Source organism: Copadichromis virginalis, linkage group LG12 (assembly GCF_057382275.1).
Source record: "Copadichromis virginalis isolate Kocher_CV1m ecotype Utaka linkage group LG12, C_Virginalis_male_GT1.1, whole genome shotgun sequence".
NCBI lineage: Eukaryota > Metazoa > Chordata > Actinopteri > Cichliformes > Cichlidae > Copadichromis > Copadichromis virginalis.
The window spans coordinates 8052874-8077175 of NC_140629.1; the positions used below are offsets into that span (position 1 = coordinate 8052874).

The 24302-nt window shown below is 40.9% G+C and overlaps 1 protein-coding gene across 1 annotated transcript; it reads right to left on the reverse strand.

Annotated features, from left to right (window-relative positions):
- Positions 1–3794: 3794 nt before the first annotated feature.
- On the reverse strand, positions 3795–16518 carry LOC146696470 (uncharacterized). Its single transcript, XM_085474062.1, has 3 exons — positions 14069–16518; positions 12057–12282; positions 3795–6655 (listed from the first exon to the last, which is right to left on the reverse strand). Exons 1-3 carry the CDS (start codon positions 16339–16341, stop codon positions 4274–4276), a joined length of 4881 nt encoding a protein of 1626 aa, XP_085330188.1. The 5' UTR covers positions 16342–16518; the 3' UTR covers positions 3795–4273.
- Positions 16519–24302: the final 7784 nt, after the last annotated feature.

Genomic DNA, 24302 nt, shown 5'->3' on the forward strand with positions numbered 1-24302 from the left:
CAAACTCAGTGAGTGGTTTTGCTATAAGTCTGAATAGTTTTAGAGATTGTGCTACAGGAATCACAGTTAGGGTTTAAGCATTCAGAAAAAACTGTAAGTTTAGAGGTTTACACATCACATCATTATAATCATTGAGCCTGTCTGACTTTAATCGTCCACTTGATGGCGCAGTAGAGCCAATGAATCGTCACAATGCTTCGAACCATGAGTCGACCAGTTGGATGGAAAGCTTCAGTTCATCACAAGGCTTCATCTCACCATCACTAATGAAAGCTCTTATAATTTGGCTGCTATTAGAGACCATTGATTTAGTCTCTCTTTGGTTACTACGTGGATCTTTTTTCAGACAAATTAATGAAAAAAAATATAATAAATGGAAAAACAGAGTACAAATGTGGACAGTTAACTGGATATTACAGCGCGATTTCAGTGCATAAATACATAAATACAGGTCTGAGACATAAGTGGTGCAATATTGATAGAGCTCACATGACTCCGTCCTGTTCGTATCCCAGAAATCCACCAGGATTTTAGTGCCTCATATACTGCACAGGTCATTGGCACACCTGAGATTCAGGACGACATGCTAAGCAGTGCTGTGTCACCATCAATAATACACCATATTAATGCAAGGTACAATTACAGCTGGGCACATTTTATTTTAACAGAGGAAATAAAATATGCAGAGCTAGCTGAGTTGGTTGAAATTCAGTTGCTACTTTAAGAGAATTTCATACAAGAATAATTGAAGATAAAATAGGTTATTAAAGCTGTCATCATTGCTTCAGTGCCATATTCTCTCTGCTGTAACTCCGATTTGAAGAGGGCTTGTTTAGGCAACAACTCAGAGCACTATACGATCACTGCCGGTCACTTAGGTGATTTGTTATAAATGTGAAAACAGCTATGCAGGTTTAATGCAAGGAAGTCTTTACTCAGTGTTTGGCATGGGTCCTAAATGAAGGAGGGGTAGTCTGTCAGTCACTGCATTCCTCACCTGCATGGGAAACTTCCCAAACTGGAAGTTATCAGAAACATTGGAGACAATACTGAATCCACCAGAGACAGCTGGGACAGGTCCTAGTCATTACCATACAGAAAAGAACGGATTTATTTCAGTTCAGTTCAAATTAATAAGGTGAAGAAAAAACAGAGACTGCATCTTATGTGTTTTCTATTCTATTCTAGTAGTTTTAGAATCCAATAACTACACAAACAATCATGGCAGTGAGGTGTGGAGGGCCAGGAGTGACAAAATGAATGAATTAAATATGCCATTAATTATTGAATTAAATGTTTCATTATTTAATTAAATGCCCATTCACTTCACTAGTGTTTGTAGTTGTTGTTGAGAAATGCCCACTGAAAGAATGGCCACCAGGGCAAGTGCCTGTAATCGGATTACAGTAACTCGTTACTTGTAACGCATTACTGCCCATCTCTGTTGAGAACAAATAATGTAAATGAATAATAGTGTTCAAATTGTTCGTTAAAACTCTGCATATCTCAGAAAAACTAAAAAAAAATCAGCTTTCTTCACTCACTTCTTTACAATGCAGCCATTACAGTCTTCTTTGATTGGTCGCTGCAGGATTGCCATTCTTCTCATGTTTAGTTTTTTTTCCTATCAGTGCTTTAATTCTATGAAATAAATTTTTCAAAGTCACTTTTTGCTTTCACTAGCTTGTTTTTAGTGTCCCACTTTTGGATCTTCTGAACTCATTCTGATTAAAGTTGTCATTGTACTAATGTTATTCATGTGCAGCTGACTTCACAGCTGTGTGTGGGTTTTTTTTTTGCTTTTTTGCAACTTTTTGTGATATCTAAATGTTTAACCTGTTCAATAACATTATTACTATTCAGTGATTATTATATATGATTATCACTTGGCTACGTGAACATACATAAATCTGTTCAATCTCAGCGACACAAGCATGTCTTCATGCGCACACACAGTTTCTACTCCCATTCATTCAGGTTTATATTTACAACTTTTACAGGACGAATGGACAGCCATCACTTTAAGGAAAAACAAAGAGAGAGAGAGAGAGATTATAAGTTCAGGGCAGGTCAGTTTTTATAGAAATGCATAGATGTGTGTTGTACTTCCATCTGGCTTATTACTTTCTAATGCAGGGGAAAGACATTGGCAAAGAAACACCTACTACATAAATAGTTTGATTTGAAGTTGCTCTTTTGAGTCCTCTCTATTGACTCTGACATCCTGCTGTTAACAGTTTCATGGTATTGCTTTGTTTGCTTTAAACAAACCTCACAGGGTGGTAGAATATGTCTGCGGTGCAGAGGTCCTTGGATCGCCTCTCTGTTGTCTTTGTTGACAGCAATGAAGGTGGTGAAAGAACTGCTCACTCCTGATTGGACACTGAGCTGCACCACCTTCTCCTTCACTCCTCCATCTTGCTGTCCTCTGAGCTCTCTCTCCTTTATCTCCAGGGAACGAATCAGAGTGCAAGCACCCAACCTGTGGACTGTTAATCTGCAGACAAGGAAGAAAACATTTACAGTTCTAATGTTTCCTATTTTTGCTACATTAGTACATCACTGACTTTTCTGTTTTTCTGTACTGAGGGTGCATTCTTTTTATATTAGAATTAGTAGAGTTACAGAGGGTATATAGAGTGTGAACATAAAATAAGAGCTTGATTAGGCTGTAGAAACGGATGAAAATCCAGTAAAGTGAAGAGTGTGTGTGTGTGTGTGTGTGTGTGTCTGGCAGGAAGTGAAGCAGGAAGTCTGAATATAGCTTGTGAGCTTGTGAGAGACGTTTCAAAAGGAAAACAGAGGAATTAGAGAGTGAAAGTGCTAAGAAATAGTAATGAAAATGATATTAAATAAATGTCTTAGTGTGTTAATACAGGTGCCCATGGACTTGGCTCAACCTCAGATGAGTACAGCGGCAAAATGATAGATTAACATAATTGGAACGACAAACAGGCCAGGCTTTGGCTGAAATTTTACAGCTTCACCTCTCATCCTGCCCTTATCCTGAGAAGAAGCTTAAAGGACAGTCAATCTCCTGATGAAGACAGAAAACAGACAGAACAACACCGTAGATTTGAAGAATTAACAGCAGGCAGAAGACAGTACAACTGACCTAAAACACTGAAGGGTCCAGCAGCATGTATGTTAATGGAACATGTGCTCTGAATTACAAGCTGGAAAGAGTACCAGTGACATGACTGTGTGAAAGCACTGCATTGGACTGTCTGAGTTCATATTTGCCATGCTGGGAGTTAACCGCCAAGAAAAGACTGAAAAGATGAAGAGAGAATGAACAGAGAAGAAGAAACGGCTGATTTGGGCCTGTGTTTGATTTGGGAGGCCACACAGGAAGCTGTGAGAAGAGGGGACGAGGACCGGTGAGAGGTGAAGGCTGGACGTGTTCAAGTGAAAGTATAGGAAAATTGGGTTGAAAATTGAGGCTGAACTTGTGGGGTTTAGAAATGTCCAGAGCATCGCAACAGAAAGGTGAATTAAAAAAAAGAGAGAGAGCGGGATGAAGAAATAAATAAACTAATAATACATAAATGAATAGAAAAATCTTTTGTATATGGCGCGGTGCTGTGGGCACCTAAGTCTTTGATAGTGTAGAATTTTCAAGTCAATACCATGGTTGCATCTACTGAAAATCTCTGTGAAGCTTAAATCTCAATGACCTTGACTTCAAGGTCAGAGGTCAACTTTTCTGAAAATCAGAGGAGTTTCACATTCATAACACAGGTATGTCTACTAGGAGGCTGAAGGGTAGCTCTATATATTTATAAACAATCAAAAACAACAATTATTACGCAATTTATTTCCAATTTGTATGGAATTTATTTCTGTAAAGGTGGTGTTTTAGGTCTGATTGAAGGACTGATGTGATGGTAAGGTGTCCACTGCTGCGCTTTGAAGATTGGTAGGCTTTTTTTTTTAAATTTTCACAAGAATTGCTACTTCCCCTAGAGTTTTGGCCACTCCAACAATCAGAAGATTTCCCTATGAGCAAGCATTTAGCGACAGTGGGAAGGAAAAACTCCCTTTAAAAAGGAAGAAACCTTCAACAGAGCCAGGCTCAGGAAGGGACAGCCCTCTGCCACGACTGGTTGGGGTGGGGGGAGTGAAAATTAAAAAAAAAGAAGCCAAAGTGATCATTTTTGGAGCAGCTTAATTAATTTTTGCATTGTAATTTGCTGTTAATGTCATTTTCCAACCCCAGTTTGTATTTTTATCACTTTTGTCCAGGGTGGAAGATGCCATGCTGGAGACTGATTCAGTATGGTCTTTCAATGTTGATACATGGGAACCTTTTAGAGAGGCCAGGGCTGAAAAAGGGATGCCGGAGAACCTGAGAGGGTGTTATCCGCTGGTGTGCATCCAAGGCCAACATCTGTTTAATTAGGCTGACAAATAAGCGTTGGCCCGCTTCTGGTCCTCGTCTAAACATCATTAGCTGTTCGAGGTCATCCAGACGTGTAAGTATTATGTATCTTGTCTCCAGGGATTCATGTCCTGTCCCTGGAACAGAGTCTTTATATTGTTCTTCCGTCTTAAATGTCCAGCGCTGTTGCTTGTATTTGTCTCCAATGAAATAGTTTTCAGTGTACACGCCAGAGTCTAGCACATGATCTGGTGGCTGACCCTGAGTCTCTATGATGAATTTCAGATAATCATAGTCATTCTCCGAAGGGTAGAGTGGCACCCCTGTAGCAAGCTCCACAGCCACCAGCCCCAGAGACCACATGTCACTTGCTTCATTGTAAGGAAGGCCAAGCATAACCTCAGGTGCACAGTAACCAACCGTCCCCACAAAGTCACCAGGTATCACTGCAGACGCAGGACATGCGAGGCCAAAGTCTATAAGTTTGACTTTGATGGGAGACTCATGGCGGTTTACAACCATGATGTTTCCAGGTTTGAGGTCAGCGTGCACTATTCCCACAGAACTCAGGTGGGACAGAGCATTTGTGATTTGACCTAAAATTGGCCTGACTTCGCTTATGGGGAGACCCTGTTTATTCCGGTCCCCTATGTAGTCCCACAGGCATTGATCAAGGAGTTCAAATTTCAGGCAAACCCGCTGTCCGTCGTGGAAAAAGCCGTTCCATTGAACAATGTTGGCGGCATCTGGATCCAACCTTCGCAGCTGCTCCAAGATGAAAATTTCCACATGTGCCTGTTGCAGAATATCAGGGTCGCTCTTGTTGACTTTAATGGCAACAGCTTGGTTGGTTGTTGTGTCGCGGCATTTGGCTACAATACCAAAGCCCCCTTCTCCGAGGAAAGCCTCTACCTTGTAGTGCTTTCCCAAAATGCTCCCTTTAACTAATTCAAGCTCATCTGAGCTGAATGATGGACTGGCTGATGTGTGGACGAATACTTGCTGAGAAAATTCAACCGAGTTTTGAAAACTGCAGTTGATTTTCTGTGATCTCTTGCTTTCCAAGTTTGAAGGGTGCTGAAAGACCACAGGGTTTTGTGATATTTCAGCACTCATGTCAATGCACAGGGAACTCTTAGGGCTGAAAAAGGGATGCCGGAGAACCTCCGAGGGTGTTATCCGCTGGTGTGCATCCAAGGCCAACATCTGTTTAATTAAGCTGACAAATAAGCGTTGGCCAGCTTCTGGTCCTCGTCTAAACATTATTATTTGTTCAAGGTCATCCAGACGCGTCAGTTTTATGCATCTTGTCTCCAGGGACTCATATCCTGTCTCATACTTAAATTGTTGGTCAGTCTTAAATGTCCAGCGCTGTTGCTTGTCTTTGTCTTCAATGAAATAGTCTTCAGTGTAGACGCCAGAGTCTAGAACATGATCTGGTGGCTGACCCTGAGTCTCTATGATGAATTTCAAAACATCATAGTCTTCATTTCCAGGGTAGAGTGGCAGCCCTGTAGCAAGCTCCACAGCTACCAGCCCCAGAGACCACATGTCAATTGCTTCATTGTAAGGAAGGCCAAGCATAACCTCAGGTGCACAATAACCAACCGTCCCCACACGGTCACCAGGCATCACTGCAGACGCAGGACATGCGAGGCCAAAGTCTATAAGTTTGACTTTGATGGGAGACTCATGGCGGTTTACAACCATGATGTTTCCAGGTTTGAGGTCAGCGTGCACCATTCCCACAGAACCCAGGTGGGACAGAGCATTTGTCAGTTGACCTAAAATTGGCCTGACTTCGCTTATGGGGAGACAGTGGTTTTTCCGGTCCCATATGTAGTCCCTCAGGCATTGATCAAGGAGTTCAAATTTCAGGCAAACCCGCTCTCCGTCGTGAAAAAAGCCGTCCCATTGAACAATGTTGGCGGCATCTGAATCCAACCTTCGCAGCTGCTCCAGGATGAAAATTTCCAATTTCGCCTGTTGCAGAATATCAGGGCGGCTCTTGTTCACTTTAATAGCCACAGCTCGGTTAGTCATGGTATCACGACATTTGGCTACAATACCAAAGCCCCCTTCTCCGAGGAAAGCCTCTACCTTGTAGTGCTTTCCCAAAATGCTCCCTTTAACTAATCCAAGCTCATTTGAGCTGAAGGATGGGTGAGCTGACATGGTGAAATGTGTCGGCTTGGTCGGTGAATTGCTAAGTAAAATTCTCTCAAAACTCTCCAAAAAGGGTTTGCTTGCTGTCAGGTCAAGGTCCGTTGAGCATTAAAGTTTAACAGAGCAAAGCTCCTACTTAAGGGTTTTTTCTCTCAGCAAGATGATGACATAACAAAGGATCTATGTCATCATCTTGTGATGTCACAAGATGTCACCTTTTTTCACAAGATGCATTCCATTTGGATCAAAGGCATTCTATTTTTTCAGTTGAAACACTAAAAAAAAACAATGTTTCAACAGGCCAGGCTGCATTTTCTGCTGCGACATCTCAACAGGAGATAATAAGATAAAGACAAGGAAGACTGGTGATCTATCCATATCAGCAACATCGGCAGGTTTCTAGTGCAGGAAGTAATAAATTCAGCCCTCGTGTTTGCACTACAGGTTGCTTTCATGAGTATTTCTGTTTTTGTGGTGGGGGAATTTTTCCTCGTTCCAACGATGTAAACAAAAACATTAATTGTGCTTTCCGCAATGACTAGTAATCATTTTGTCCTACTGTTCATTTACAGAACAGGAAAGGTTTTGTTTGGTTATGATTGTTTTGCAAGAAATACTTCAATCACAGTGGGGTAGTCTTGATTAAAATGTTATGTGAGAACTGTGGCACCATGTGTGACCAGATATTGGCATGTAGTCGTCGCCAGACTGTCATCAAAAGTGTGAAGTTTGGGACAGACTGGACAAAATACATTTTTAGAGATGAAAATCTTATGTCCAGTGATAAATGATCAAAATTCCACCACAAACATGGCTTTGACAAAGATGTCCCTTTCTGAAGTAACCCCAAAAAGTTCCTGAAGTAACCAAATGGAATTTAACCAGTGACCTCTCACTTTGCAGGCGAATGTGTAAACCAGCGATGCCTGGAAAACACTAAAACTGTGCCAAAATGTCATTTTACATTCAAAATGGCGGACTTCCAGACTTCCTCTTTGGATTGGGTTCACTGAATCTGTGTGTAATAAATGTCATACACGTATTTCAAGCTGTAAATAAGTTGTTAGAAGTTCATTAAAATTTCTTAAGTGGTGCTGTAGATCCATTTCCGCAGTGCCAGTCACTTTTTAAAAAAAAGTACATTTTGACCTGATGTGAAGAATGCAAAAAATGTCATTAGTTTGGAAGCATGTTTGGTATATGATATACTTGCCTGACTAATAATAATTTATTATTACTATTACTACTGTTGTTGTTGTTGTACAATGGAGCCTTTCCCCTGTGAATGACCAGCTCCCAGCTAAAATGTGTATTTTGTGCCATTTATAAGGTCAGTGCTTTATCATACCTTAAACTGTGCAGGGTAAAAGCCTCAGTTGCTGGGAAAAGCACAGGTGTATTAGAGTTTTTCTGAATTGCTAAAACACTAAACCCCATTGTAAAAACTAAACTGTCAACTATGAAAACTCTTTCATCAAATCAGTCCCACTGTTGCCAAAATCTTAAACACTATTCAAAGCTCAGTCTCCCATTTAGCAAAACTCTAAACACAAAACACACTTAGCAGTGTGGTGCACCTGTTGTCGTGTGAAGGCTGTGTGCAGTAGTGATGTCTCCTGTGTGTCGAAGCTTTGAAGCGTGTGTCGGGTAATCTCGTGGTAGTTTTGTAAAGCGCGTATCGAGGCTTGCTTTGATTACGTATGCAGTGATGTTCGAGGCCTCGCGGGCAGTCCGTACCACGTGACTGATTCAGGAACTGGCTCGCCGGTTTGCACCAGATTCTAAATAAATTGGGCAGCAAAACACAGCTGATTCCCCGTCACATTGTGTTGTGGAATTGGATTACGTCCCAGTTACATACTTACTTGAACATTTCTCCTTCGATGGAACCAGCAAGGAAGAGAATATTTGTCTGACAACATTTAATCTCATCTCTCCTAATAAAGTATGCACACAGTAATAAATATCACAAATGATAAGTACCATAATATAAATCAACAACACCACAGATCTTATAATCTGATTTCTGTCTTTTAGTTTATTACAGTTTTTTCTGAATGCCTAAGCACATTTTTTGTAACTATTGGCTAATTTTGCAAAACTCTTCACACAAATAAGAAAACCTGTCACCCAATAATCAAAACATTGTAGTTCTCTTGCAAAAGCAAACACAGCTAGATTAACTCTTCACACCTTCGTAAAAATGGTGTTTCCGTATCAAACAGTACACACAAGCCATCATCTACTAAGCACACAATGCGCCAACTGCACACTGATGGTATGAATACAAAACACATCTGGCTTTTGCTTTCTCTGTGCACAAGGTAGGCTATGTCAGTTTGAGCTCATACTTCTGTCATAGATCCATAAGCATAGAGGGATCCAAACTTCAAGTACTGGTGTACTTGAAACACATCAAAACAAACACAAGTGTTCATTTCCAAGTATAGGATTATTTGCAATCGCCATAATGACTATATGGGTTACTTGGTCTGCAGTGAACATGCTTCCTCTGCCCCCAGCATCTGGTCATCTAGCAATTCTGTAAAGTAACAATTTCAGTATTTTTACATCAATGGTATTGGTGTGTTTCTCATTGGCATATGGCAGTGCTACAAATCTTTGTGCGAAGTGACTGTACTAACCGATTCTCATTTCAAGATGTCCTTATGATGCTTGCTACAGTGTAGCGGCTCGAGTTAGGCTGGACCCGTTGGCCAGCTACCCTCAGGGTCATTCCACGGTTGATTACATGGTTGATTACATGGTCCACTATTGTCATCAGCAATTCTATTTCTTACTCTTCCTACCCTTCCTCTCCCCCCTCCTCATCTTCCTCTCCCCCCTCCTCGTCTTCCTCTTGCTCCTCCTTGTCCTTGTCGTCCTCTTCATCCTACTTCTTCACCTCCACGTCCTCTTCCTCGGCCTCCTCTACTTCTCACTCTTTCTGCTCCCTCCATTGTACTCCGCACACACAGCTTACCTGTATTATAGTGCTTAGGCTGATTGCAAAGTGAACTAATTATCTAAAAAAGTTTTCACATGTGAAAGTGTGCCAGACAGTTGGCAAATTAGTGTTAATGATAGCCATACATGTGTATACTTTTGCTAGGAGTGTGTTGGAAATTTGGTAATTGAGTGTTGTGCAGTGAATTGTGCCTACAGTTTTGCAAAGTGTGTGTTACAAAATTGCAAACTGAGTGCAAAGCAGTTTATGTGCTTTTAGTTTTGCAAACTCAGTGAGTGGTTTTGCTATAAGTCTGAATAGTTTTAGAGATTGTGCTACAGGAATCACAGTTAGGGTTTAAGCATTCAGAAAAAACTGTAAGTTTAGAGGTTTACACATCACATCATTATAATCATTGAGCCTGTCTGACTTTAATCGTCCACTTGATGGCGCAGTAGAGCCAATGAATCGTCACAATGCTTCGAACCATGAGTCGACCAGTTGGATGGAAAGCTTCAGTTCATCACAAGGCTTCATCTCACCATCACTAATGAAAGCTCTTATAATTTGGCTGCTATTAGAGACCATTGATTTAGTCTCTCTTTGGTTACTACGTGGATCTTTTTTCAGACAAATTAATGAAAAAAAATATAATAAATGGAAAAACAGAGTACAAATGTGGACAGTTAACTGGATATTACAGCGCGATTTCAGTGCATAAATACATAAATACAGGTCTGAGACGTAAGTGGTGCAATATTGATAGAGCTCACATGACTCCGTCCTGTTCGTATCCCAGAAATCCACCAGGATTTTAGTGCCTCATATACTGCACAGGTCATTGGCACACCTGAGATTCAGGACGACATGCTAAGCAGTGCTGTGTCACCATCAATAATACACCATATTAATGCAAGGTACAATTACAGCTGGGCTCCGCCACATTTTATTTTAACAGAGGAAATAAAATATGCAGAGCTAGCTGAGTTGGTTGAAATTCAGTTGCTACTTTAAGAGAATTTCATACAAGAATAATTGAAGATAAAATAGGTTATTAAAGCTGTCATCATTGCTTCAGTGCCATATTCTCTCTGCTGTAACTCCGATTTGAAGAGGGCTTGTTTAGGCAACAACTCAGAGCACTATACGATCACTGCCGGTCACTTAGGTGATTTGTTATAAATGTGAAAACAGCTATGCAGGTTTAATGCAAGGAAGTCTTTACTCAGTGTTTGGCATGGGTCCTAAATGAAGGAGGGGTAGTCTGTCAGTCACTGCATTCCTCACCTGCATGGGAAACTTCCCAAACTGGAAGTTATCAGAAACATTGGAGACAATACTGAATCCACCAGAGACAGCTGGGACAGGTCCTAGTCATTACCATACAGAAAAGAACGGATTTATTTCAGTTCAGTTCAAATTAATAAGGTGAAGAAAAAACAGAGACTGCATCTTATGTGTTTTCTATTCTATTCTAGTAGTTTTAGAATCCAATAACTACACAAACAATCATGGCAGTGAGGTGTGGAGGGCCAGGAGTGACAAAATGAATGAATTAAATATGCCATTAATTATTGAATTAAATGTTTCATTATTTAATTAAATGCCCATTCACTTCACTAGTGTTTGTAGTTGTTGTTGAGAAATGCCCACTGAAAGAATGGCCACCAGGGCAAGTGCCTGTAATCGGATTACAGTAACTCGTTACTTGTAACGCATTACTGCCCATCTCTGTTGAGAACAAATAATGTAAATGAATAATAGTGTTCAAATTGTTCGTTAAAACTCTGCATATCTCAGAAAAACTAAAAAAAAATCAGCTTTCTTCACTCACTTCTTTACAATGCAGCCATTACAGTCTTCTTTGATTGGTCGCTGCAGGATTGCCATTCTTCTCATGTTTAGTTTTTTTTCCTATCAGTGCTTTAATTCTATGAAATAAATTTTTCAAAGTCACTTTTTGCTTTCACTAGCTTGTTTTTAGTGTCCCACTTTTGGATCTTCTGAACTCACTCTGATTAAAGTTGTCATTGTACTAATGTTATTCATGTGCAGCTGACTTCACAGCTGTGTGTGGGTTTTTTTTTTTGCTTTTTTGCAACTTTTTGTGATATCTAAATGTTTAACCTGTTCAATAACATTATTACTATTCAGTGATTATTATATATGATTATCACTTGGCTACGTGAACATACATAAATCTGTTCAATCTCAGCGACACAAGCATGTCTTCATGCGCACACACAGTTTCTACTCCCATTCATTCAGGTTTATATTTACAACTTTTACAGGACGAATGGACAGCCATCACTTTAAGGAAAAACAAAGAGAGAGAGAGAGAGATTATAAGTTCAGGGCAGGTCAGTTTTTATAGAAATGCATAGATGTGTGTTGTACTTCCATCTGGCTTATTACTTTCTAATGCAGGGGAAAGACATTGGCAAAGAAACACCTACTACATAAATAGTTTGATTTGAAGTTGCTCTTTTGAGTCCTCTCTATTGACTCTGACATCCTGCTGTTAACAGTTTCATGGTATTGCTTTGTTTGCTTTAAACAAACCTCACAGGGTGGTAGAATATGTCTGCGGTGCAGAGGTCCTTGGATCGCCTCTCTGTTGTCTTTGTTGACAGCAATGAAGGTGGTGAAAGAACTGCTCACTGCTGATTGGACACTGAGCTGCATCACCTTCTCCTTCACTCCTCCATCTTGCTGTCCTCTGAGCTCTCTCTCCTTCATCTCCAGGGAACGAATCAGAGTGCGAGCACCCAACCTGTGGACTGTTAATCTGCAGACAAGGAAGAAAACATTTACAGTTCTAATGTTTCCTATTTTTGCTACATTTGTGCATCACTGACTTTTCTGTTTTTCTGTACTGAGGGTGCATTCTTTTTATATTAGAATTAGTAGAGTTACAGAGGGTATATAGAGTGTGAACATAAAATAAGAGCTTGATTAGGCTGTAGAAACGGATGAAAATCCAGTAAAGTGAAGAGTGTGTGTGTGTGTGTGTGTGTGTGTCTGGCAGGAAGTGAAGCAGGAAGTCTGAATATAGCTTGTGAGCTTGTGAGAGACGTTTCAAAAGGAAAACAGAGGAATTAGAGAGTGAAAGTGCTAAGAAATAGTAATGAAAATGATATTAAATAAATGTCTTAGTGTGTTAATACAGGTGCCCATGGACTTGGCTCAACCTCAGATGAGTACAGCGGCAAAATGATAGATTAACATAATTGGAACGACAAACAGGCCAGGCTTTGGCTGAAATTTTACAGCTTCACCTCTCATCCTGCCCTTATCCTGAGAAGAAGCTTAAAGGACAGTCAATCTCCTGATGAAGACAGAAAACAGACAGAACAACACCGTAGATTTGAAGAATTAACAGCAGGCAGAAGACAGTACAACTGACCTAAAACACTGAAGGGTCCAGCAGCATGTATGTTAATGGAACATGTGCTCTGAATTACAAGCTGGAAAGAGTACCAGTGACATGACTGTGTGAAAGCACTGCATTGGACTGTCTGAGTTCATATTTGCCATGCTGGGAGTTAACCGCCAAGAAAAGACTGAAAAGATGAAGAGAGAATGAACAGAGAAGAAGAAACGGCTGATTTGGGCCTGTGTTTGATTTGGGAGGCCACACAGGAAGCTGTGAGAAGAGGGGACGAGGACCGGTGAGAGGTGAAGGCTGGACGTGTTCAAGTGAAAGTATAGGAAAATTGGGTTGAAAATTGAGGCTGAACTTGTGGGGTTTAGAAATGTCCAGAGCATCGCAACAGAAAGGTGAATTAAAAAAAAGAGAGAGAGCGGGATGAAGAAATAAATAAACTAATAATACATAAATGAATAGAAAAATCTTTTGTATATGGCGCGGTGCTGTGGGCACCTAAGTCTTTGATAGTGTAGAATTTTCAAGTCAATACCATGGTTGCATCTACTGAAAATCTCTGTGAAGCTTAAATCTCAATGACCTTGACTTCAAGGTCAGAGGTCAACTTTTCTGAAAATCAGAGGAGTTTCACATTCATAACACAGGTATGTCTACTAGGAGGCTGAAGGGTAGCTCTATATATTTATAAACAATCAAAAACAACAATTATTACGCAATTTATTTCCAATTTGTATGGAATTTATTTCTGTAAAGGTGGTGTTTTAGGTCTGATTGAAGGACTGATGTGATGGTAAGGTGTCCACTGCTGCGCTTTGAAGATTGGTAGGCTTTTTTTTTTTAATTTTCACAAGAATTGCTACTTCCCCTAGAGTTTTGGCCACTCCAACAATCAGAAGATTTCCCTATGAGCAAGCATTTAGCGACAGTGGGAAGGAAAAACTCCCTTTAAAAAGGAAGAAACCTTCAACAGAGCCAGGCTCAGGAAGGGACAGCCCTCTGCCACGACTGGTTGGGGTGGGAGGAGTGAAAATTAAAAAAAAAGAAGCCAAAGTGATCATTTTTGGAGCAGCTTAATTAATTTTTGCATTGTAATTTGCTGTTAATGTCATTTTCCAACCCCAGTTTGTATTTTTATCACTTTTGTCCAGGGTGGAAGATGCCATGCTGGAGACTGATTCAGTATGGTCTTTCAATGTTGATACATGGGAACCTTTTAGAGAGGCCAGGGCTAAAAAAGGGATGCCGGAGAACCTGAGAGGGTGTTATCCGCTGGTGTGCATCCAAGGCCAACATCTGTTTAATTAGGCTGACAAATAAGCGTTGGCCAGCTTCTGGTCCTCGTCTAAACATCATTAGCTGTTCAAGGTCATCCAGACGTGTAAGTATTATGTATCTTGTCTCCAGGGATTCATGTCCTGTCCCTGGAACAGAGTCTTTATATTGTTCTTCCGTCTTAAATGTCCAGCGCTGTTGCTTGTATTTGTCTCCAATGAAATAGTTTTCAGTGTACACGCCAGAGTCTAGCACATGATCTGGTGGCTGACCCTGAGTCTCTATGATGAATTTCAGATAATCATAGTCATTCTCCGAAGGGTAGAGTGGCAGCCCTGTAGCAAGCTCCACAGCCACCAGCCCCAGAGACCACATGTCACTTGCTTCATTGTAAGGAAGGCCAAGCATAACCTCAGGTGCACAGTAACCAACCGTCCCCACAAAGTCACCAGGTATCACTGCAGACGCAGGACATGCGAGGCCAAAGTCTATAAGTTTGACTTTGATGGGAGACTCATGGCGGTTTACAACCATGATGTTTCCAGGTTTGAGGTCAGCGTGCACTATTCCCACAGAACTCAGGTGGGACAGAGCATTTGTGATTTGACCTAAAATTGGCCTGACTTCGCTTATGGGGAGACCCTGTTTATTCCGGTCCCCTATGTAGTCCCACAGGCATTGATCAAGGAGTTCAAATTTCAGGCAAACCCGCTGTCCGTCGTGGAAAAAGCCGTTCCATTGAACAATGTTGGCGGCATCTGGATCCAACCTTCGCAGCTGCTCCAGGATGAAAATTTCCACATGTGCCTGTTGCAGAATATCAGGGTCGCTCTTGTTGACTTTAATGGCAACAGCTTGGTTGGTTGTTGTGTCGCGGCATTTGGCTACAATACCAAAGCCCCCTTCTCCGAGGAAAGCCTCTACCTTGTAGTGCTTTCCCAAAATGCTCCCTTTAACTAATTCAAGCTCATCTGAGCTGAATGATGGACTGGCTGATGTGTGGACGAATACTTGCTGAGAAAATTCAACCGAGTTTTGAAAACTGCAGTTGATTTTCTGTGATCTCTTGCTTTCCAAGTTTGAAGGGTGCTGAAAGACCACAGGGTTTTGTGATATTTCAGCACTCATGTCAATGCACAGGGAACTCTTAGGGCTGAAAAAGGGATGCCGGAGAACCTCCGAGGGTGTTATCCGCTGGTGTGCATCCAAGGCCAACATCTGTTTAATTAAGCTGACAAATAAGCGTTGGCCAGCTTCTGGTCCTCGTCTAAACATTATTATTTGTTCAAGGTCATCCAGACGCGTCAGTTTTATGCATCTTGTCTCCAGGGACTCATATCCTGTCTCATACTGAAATTGTTGGTCAGTCTTAAATGTCCAGCGCTGTTGCTTGTCTTTGTCTTCAATGAAATAGTCTTCAGTGTAGACGCCAGAGTCTAGAACATGATCTGGTGGCTGACCCTGAGTCTCTATGATGAATTTCAAAACATCATAGTCTTCATTTCCAGGGTAGAGTGGCAGCCCTGTAGCAAGCTCCACAGCTACCAGCCCCAGAGACCACATGTCAATTGCTTCATTGTAAGGAAGGCCAAGCATAACCTCAGGTGCACAATAACCAACCGTCCCCACACGGTCACCAGGCATCACTGCAGACGCAGGACATGCGAGGCCAAAGTCTATAAGTTTGACTTTGATGGGAGACTCATGGCGGTTTACAACCATGATGTTTCCAGGTTTGAGGTCAGCGTGCACCATTCCCACAGAACCCAGGTGGGACAGAGCATTTGTCAGTTGACCTAAAATTGGCCTGACTTCGCTTATGGGGAGACAGTGGTTTTTCCCGTCCCATATGTAGTCCCTCAGGCATTGATCAAGGAGTTCAAATTTCAGGCAAACCCGCTCTCCGTCGTGAAAAAAGCCGTCCCATTGAACAATGTTGGCGGCATCTGGATCCAACCTTCGCAGCTGCTCCAGGATGAAAATTTCCAATTTCGCCTGTTGCAGAATATCAGGGCGGCTCTTGTTCACTTTAATAGCCACAGCTCGGTTAGTCATGGTATCACGACATTTGGCTACAATACCAAAGCCCCCTTCTCCGAGGAAAGCCTCTACCTTGTAGTGCTTTCCCAAAATGCTCCCTTTAACTAATCCAAGCTCATTTGAGCTGAAGGATGGGTGAGCTGACATGGTGAAATGTGTCGGCTTGGTCGGTGAATTGCTAAGTAAAATTCTCTCAAAACTCTCCAAAAAGGGTTTGCTTGCTGTCAGGTCAAGGTCCGTTGAGCATTAAAGTTTAACAGAGCAAAGCTCCTACTTAAGGGTTTTTTCTCTCAGCAAGATGATGACATAACAAAGGATCTATGTCATCATCTTGTGATGTCACAAGATGTCACCATTCCATTTGGATCAAAGGCATTCTATTTTTTCAGTTGAAACACTAAAAAAAAACAATGTTTCAACAGGCCAGGCTGCATTTTCTGCTGCGACATCTCAACAGGAGATAATAAGATAAAGACAAGGAAGACTGGTGATCTATCCATATCAGCAACATCGGCAGGTTTCTAGTGCAGGAAGTAATAAATTCAGCCCTCGTGTTTGCACTACAGGTTGCTTTCATGAGTATTTCTGTTTTTGTGGTGGGGGAATTTTTCCTCGTTCCAACGATGTAAACAAAAACATTAATTGTGCTTTCCGCAATGACTAGTAATCATTTTGTCCTACTGTTCATTTACAGAACAGGAAAGGTTTTGTTTGGTTATGATTGTTTTGCAAGAAATGCTTCAATCACAGTGGGGTAGTCTTGATTAAAATGTTATATGAGAACTGTGGCACCATGTGTGACCAGATATTGGCATGTAGTCGTCGCCAGACTGTCATCAAAAGTGTGAAGTTTGGGACAGACTGGACAAAATACATTTTTAGAGATGAAAATCTTATGTCCAGTGATAAATGATCAAAATTCCACCACAAACATGGCTTTGACAAAGATGTCCCTTTCTGAAGTAACCCCAAAAAGTTCCTGAAGTAACCAAATGGAATTTAACCAGTGACCTCTCACTTTGCAGGCGAATGTGTAAACCAGCGATGCCTGGAAAACACTAAAACTGTGCCAAAATGTCATTTTACATTCAAAATGGCGGACTTCCAGACTTCCTCTTTGGATTGGGTTCACTGAATCTGTGTGTAATAAATGTCATACACGTATTTCAAGCTGTAAATAAGTTGTTAGAAGTTCTTTAAAATTTCTTAAGTGGTGCTGTAGATCCATTTCCGCAGTGCCAGTCACTTTTTAAAAAAAGAGTACATTTTGACCTGATGTGAAGAATGCAAAAAATGTCATTAGTTTGGAAGCATGTTTGGTATATGATATACTTGCCTGACTAATAATAATTTATTATTACTATTACTACTGTTGTTGTTGTTGTACAATGGAGCCTTTCCCCTGTGAATGACCAGCTCCCAGCTAAAATGTGTATTTTGTGCCATTTATAAGGTCAGTGCTTTATCATACCTTAAACTGTGCAGGGTAAAAGCCTCAGTTGCTGGGAAAAGCACAGGTGTATTAGAGTTTTTCTGAATTGCTAAAACACTAAACCCCATTGTAAAAACTAAACTGTCAACTATGAAAACTCTTTCATCAAATCAGTCCCACTGTTGCCAAACTCAGATCTGCCAAAAAACATCTTAATGCTCCCCGATATATTTTGTGGACTGATGAGAGTGACATCCAGCACAAAACTAATGCAGCATTTCATAAAAGCAATATCACACCAGCTCCTGAAGGACAATGTCTGGCCATCAGTTTGTGCCTTGAAGTGGCACAAACTGAAGTGTAATTGGGTTATGTAGCAGGACAACAGATGTGAAAAACACCAGGAAGTCCACCTATGAATGTCTCAACGTCTCAGGAGCTGCAGATGAAAACAAGCTAGCAGCTAAATCTGGTACAATGCATCCTTTCTCTACAGAGGTTCTGTTTTTGCTTGGTCACTGACAAATAAAGTGGAAATGACAAATAAATAAATAAACAAAATGAAGGGTTTGGAGTGGCCCGGTCAAAGTCTGGAGTTAAATCAGATTGAGGTGTTTTGCCATGACTTGTCCTTGAAAACCTTCTAGTGTGGCTGAATTAAAACAATTCTGTAAACAAGAAAGAGGCAAAGTTCTTCTACAGCGAGATAAAAGAATCATTGCAGTTCTTGCTGGAAAAAACTACATTTTGTCCATACTTGGGTTATCTTTGTCTAATATTAAAATTAGTTTGAGGATCTGAAACACAAACTGAATGAACATCTTTTCTCCCCTCTTATTCACACATTTTCCCTGCATCTCTTCACATAAACCTCACTAAACACCTCAACGCAGATGGAGGATGCCAAAGTTGGCCTGCAAGCCTCTCTTCTGGTCAGATCTCCAGAAACTGGCGAGTTATTTGTGAACTTTGACCCAGAGATTCTGACGCAGATCAGAGAGGTGAACTGCATGACAAAGATGAATTTGGCAATCCCTCCCTTTGCTCTTCTACTGCTGCAAAAACAGGACGTCTTTAAGAAACACTACAATAGAATACAGGTGAGCATAGCACACAGTTGTAGCTAAAATTTCAAAAATGCATACAGTGAACAACCAAATGATCAAAGCTGCATGTAACTACAGGGAGTGCAGAATTATTAGGCAAATGAGTATTTTGTCCACATCATCCTCTTCATGCATGTTGTCTTACTCCAAGCTGTATAGGCTCGAAAGCCTACTACCAATTAAGCATATTAGGTGATGTGCATCCCTGTAATGAGAAGGGGTGTGGTCTAATGACATCAACACCCTATATCAGGTGTGCATAATTATTAGGCAACGTCCTTTCCTTTGGCAAAATGGGTCAAAAGAAGGACTTGACAGGCTCAGAAAAGTCGAAAATAGTGAGATATCTTGCAGAGGGATGCAGCAGTCTCAAAATTGCAAAGCTTCTGAAGCGTGATCATCGAACAATCGAGCGTTTCATTCAAAATAGTCAACAGGGTCGCAAGAAGCGTGTGGAAAAGCCAAGGCGCAAAATAACTGCCCATGAACTGAGAAAAGTCAAGCGTGCAGCTGCCAAGATGCCACTTGCCACCAGTTTGGCCATATTTCAGAGCTGCAACATCACTGGAGTGCCCAAAAGCACAAGGTGTGCAATACTCAGAGACATGGCCAAGGTAAGATAGGCTGAAAGACAACCACCACTGAACAAGACACACAAGCTGAAACGTCAAGACTGGGCCAAGAAATATCTCAAGACTGATTTTTCTAAGGTTTTATGGACTGATGAAATGAGAGTGAGTCTTGATGGGCCAGATGGATGGGCCCGTGGCTGGATTGGTAAAGGGCAGAGAGCTCCAGTCCGACTCAGATGCCAGCAAGGTGGAGGTGGAGTACTGGTTTGGGCTGGTATCATCAAAGATGAGCTTGTGGGGCCTTTTCGGGTTGAGGATGGAGTCAAGCTCAACTCCCAGTCCTACTGCCAGTTTCTGGAAGACACCTTCTTCAAGCAGTGGTACAGGAAGAAGTCTGCATCCTTCAAGAAAAACATGATTTTCATGCAGGACAATGCTCCATCACACGCGTCCAAGTACTCCACAGCGTGGCTGCAAGAAAGGGTATAAAAGAAGAAAAACTAATGACATGGCCACCTTGTTCACCTGATCTGAACCCCATTGAGAATCTGTGGTCCATCATCAAATGTGAGATTTACAAGGAGGGAAAACAGTACACCTCTCTGAACAGTGTCTGGGAGGCTGTGGTTGCTGCTGCACGCAATGTTGATGGTGAACAGATCAAAACACTGACAGAATCCATGGATGGCAGGCTTTTGAGTGTCCTTGCAAAGAAAGGTGGCTATATTGGTCGCTGATTTGTTTTTGTTTTGTTTTTGAATGTCAGAAATGTATATTTGTGAATGTGGAGATGTTATATTGGTTTCACTGGTAAAAATAAATAATTGAAATGGGTATATATTTGTTTTTTGTTAAGTTGCCTAATAATTATGCACAGTAATAGTCACCTGCACACACAGATATCCCCCTAAAATAGCTAAAACTAAAAACAAACTAAAAACTACTTCCAAAAACATTCAGCTTTGATATTAATGAGTTTTTTGGGTTCATTGAGAACATGGTTGTTGTTCAATAATAAAATTATTCCTCAAAAATACAACTTGCCTAATAATTCTGCACTCCCTGTAGGAGTATAAAACATCCTGGAATTGTGTTTAAATTCCACACAGATTTTTAAAAATGACTAAAATCGACAAAAACCCATTTTATTGTCAACTGAAAAATTCAGTTCATCCCTTTTGTGTGATTGCAAAAATGCTCCAACATGCATCTATCTCATTTCAGCTGATGTTGAGCGAGAACACTAGAGTGCGTGCCAAGATTCAGAGTGTCTTTGAACAGCTGGCCATGCCACATGTAGCTAAGGTAAGTGGACCGACCCTCGGCTACCAAAACTAGCAATTGGGACATGGAATGTCACCTCTCTCATGGAGAAGGAGCCTGAGTTAGTGTGTGAGTGTTGAGAGGTAGCGGCTAGATATGGTGGATGTGAATGGCTTGGGCTCTGGAACTAGTCTCCTGGAGACGCGCCCTTGGTGCGAGGTGGCCGGCTGGGATTGGGAATCCTAGAGTGATTGACCGAACAGTAAAGGACAGTCAGGCACAGGTTAAAGTCCAAAAAAGTGTTTTTTATTTAACCCAAAAAATGAACTTTGGTAAAAATAAAAAAAATCAACATCTTGGGCAAGAGATCAAAGCAACTGAGCTTGACTCAAAGTTAGTTTTTGTCCCTACCCTCACCTGTGGTCATGAGCTTTGGGTAGTGGAGGAGGTGACTGGGGAGAGGGAGGTCTCAGCTTCTCTACTTAGGCTGCTGCCCCAAGACCCAGCCCCGGATAAGGGTAAGAAAATGGATGGATGGATGTGTCTGTGAAGGTTCTCAGTCATCGTAGTCTAAGGATGGATGGTTTCCCTCTGTTCTTTATCATGTCGATGTCAAATCCTTCATGTTGTGCGCGCTCCAGTTAGCTAAATTATGTTTGCCAGTGCTAGCTAATAAAGCTTTGTTTTGATTTTATATTTCTCTGCAAAGTCCTGCATTTCAGTCCAACCCAGCATCCCATGATCGAGCGTCATGTGATTACATAAAAGTTCAAAATAGGACTCATTTTATTTGATTTCATTTGATTTTATGTTTTTATTTTCAGTTGTCTCTAGTAAGTCAGAAGAACACACAAAAAAATGTTAGATCCTTTTTTATTGTTGCTTGGTTTCGTCATGAATCTTTTCTAAGCATTAAACTGGTGACAGGTATGAGACTGACTGTCACAGCAGGTTGCTTACAAAGTGCATCACCATCATCATACCATACATGACTTACTTGACAGGTGGATGAGGCTATACAACCGGGTTTGACCTCCCTCAACTGGACATCTCTGAATATTGACAAGTATCTCGACCGCATCGACAAAGTGTTGGGTAAGCAAAAAATGTAACGAGATCGATCCTGTACACGCTGACACGAGACATTCCTGCAACTCAGCACTGGCTGCGTGTGATTAATGGATTTATTGCATAGGTGGCTTTCTCACAAGTAACACTCATATATTCAATAGATTCTTTCTCTCTCTACACATTGTCTTTTTTTATACTGAATTGTCTGTTTATCACTGTTCTCTCCTTTGTTCAAACGCATAACAAGTTCCCCTTGATTTTTCCCTCTTTCCCTTATTTTTGGTGGGTTTGTGTCCCTCCCTTTCTCTTTTGTGTGGTTTTTTTTGTCTGTTTAGCTGATCTTGAGTTGCTGATGGACAGAGTGAATGACCTGGTGGAGTTTAGAATAGAAGCAGTACTGCAGGAGATGAGCATATCCAACCTGTGTGTCCTGCCAGAGGATGAGCCTGTGACCTGTGAGGAGTTTGTTCAAACCACCAGGGTAAACGAAGACAAATAAAATAAAAGTATCCGCTGGGTTATTGTTGCTCTACTAAGTCTGTGTAACTATGCAGACATCTGAAAGATGCTATCAATATTTATTAAGTGGTTTTGGTAATTCTCACACATTTAAAATACTTTTTTCTGTATTTAAACATTATTTCTTATTCTAAAGATTAATTACATTGAACTGAACTGTATATCTGCACGTGTCTAGGACCTTTGCATAAGACAAGCCCAGAAAGTGAACATGAAGAGCTCACTGGTGGAGGAGGCAGCTAATGAACTGATCAACATGCTGCTAGAGTTTGACCACAATCAGAGAGAGGAGGTGGAGAAGTTTGAGGAAGAAAGCTGCACAGAGAGCAAGACCATAGACCACAATGACAGTGAAGGTATGCTGACAGTTTCCTTTCACGATCAAACACAATACAGTGTGATAATTATGATTCAATGCTGTAAGAGACAAGTTAAAAAAGGCAGTTCAAAGGTTTTTAAAGGAAAGGGGATTACCTTTTTTAGGACCTTGTTGTTTTTACTTTTATTATAATGCTGATTTATTCAAGGTGAAGTGTTGCTGAAGGTGTTCGTATTGACTGTAAACGTGTCACCTTCTTAGGTGATGACGAGCGTCTCTTCTCCAGAAACACGCTGCTACGTTCTGCTAGTGTTGGTCCTTCTTCTCCGTTGGTGAGGAGGAAGAAGAAGAGGGACTTGATGGAAGTGATGGAGCAGGAAGCCCAGGAGCTGCTGTCCTACTTCAACCACCGTAATGTGGATGCCTTGCTCAAAGTGACACGCAACACCCTTGAGATGTTGCGCAAGCGCATACATACGTCCTCGCTCATACACTTCTCTGGTGCGTCTTGTTTAATTGTTTGCTATATTTCTGTAAAGGCCTAAAATATTTAAAATAAGCTCATAAAATGTCTATTCCAATACTTTATGTGTGTTACCCTTCTCTCCCTCTGAAGCTGCAAGTGACCCAACCAGCCATGGCAAAAGCAGCGATCACCATGCAATCTTCAGAGTAAACATGACCCTTTCCATCCCTAACATTGTCATGGTTCCAGCTTTGGAGGAGGTTCAACAGGCTCTAAACCGCGCTGTAGAGTGTGTAGTCAGTGTCAGCAAAGGAGTCAGCCAGTGGAGCAAAGAAAGGATATCTAAGGTGAATAAAGGAAAAATCAATTTGTGACATTTAGCTTGATAACTGTAATAAACTGTTAGAACTGCTCTTTTTAAACTAATATTGTCGTGGTCCAGCAGTGTACTAAATAAACCCGGAGGTTTTACATTCCCCTTTCCAGAGACAAATGAATGAAAGGCGAATGGCAGCACTGAAACAAGACAGCTCTGAGAGCGAAACAGAGGACGGAGCAACAACATACAGAAGCTTGGCTGGTAATAGAGAACATTATCACTTTCATAGCTTAACCTCAGACCTTCAACAGCTCCCAACTGTGTCAGCTCACTCATTTTTAAAATTTTAAGATTTGCTGTTTTCAGCATACAATTACAACTCGATTTTACAGCTCAGCAGAGCAAGCAAATATCTGACCAGGGGCAGAAACACATAATATTGCTTGGGGAGGAAAATATTCAAGAATTTCATATTTAATGCAAATTAAATACATATTTAATTAGAAAGCGGCAGGGATAATCAGTTTCCACTATGAAAAGCACATTTTACTTTTAGAAATTATATATACAGAGAGAGAAAAACTAAATGGAAGTAATTCCATTATTAACATGTTCTCTTGTAAAAAGACCTGTAACATATAATTATTTTAAAAGCCCAGAAGTTAATATTTGGAAGAATAATGTCCATCATTTCTGCTCAATGTGTTTTCTGTGAAATTCTGTCATTTTCAGATGGCAGTACCTCAGACATGTCAGCTTCTATGATCCAGGCCATCCCGTTCCAAGCCAGAAATTACTACAAGAGTGTGTCTGAGAACAAGGAAATAGCCAAGCTAATCTCTGTACTTAGCACCTCTATCACCTCCAGTAAAAAGGTACATGGCACTTAATTAAGCTATTTTTTATATGAAACTAATCCAAACTTAGCTGTCTTTTATTAAATCATGCCATACACTTTTTATATTTCTTTATCCCACATTTACAACAGATATTTTCATCTATATTTCTGTATATTTAATGAATATAAATGTCTTTTATTTT

Bases quoted from the DNA above. Each gene is read 5' to 3' on its own strand.
- LOC146696470 (XM_085474062.1), bottom strand. From the start codon at position 16,341: ATGTCAGCTCACCCATCCTTCAGCTCAAATGAGCTTGGATTAGTTAAA. The intron at 12,283-14,068 runs ACCATACTGAAT...CCTTGTCTGCAG, and splicing joins CCATGTATCAACATTGAAAG to ATTAACAGTCCACAGGTTGG. The intron at 6,656-12,056 runs GTTTGTTTAAAG...GTTAAACTTTAA, and splicing joins ATATTCTACCACCCTGTGAG to TGCTCAACGGACCTTGACCT.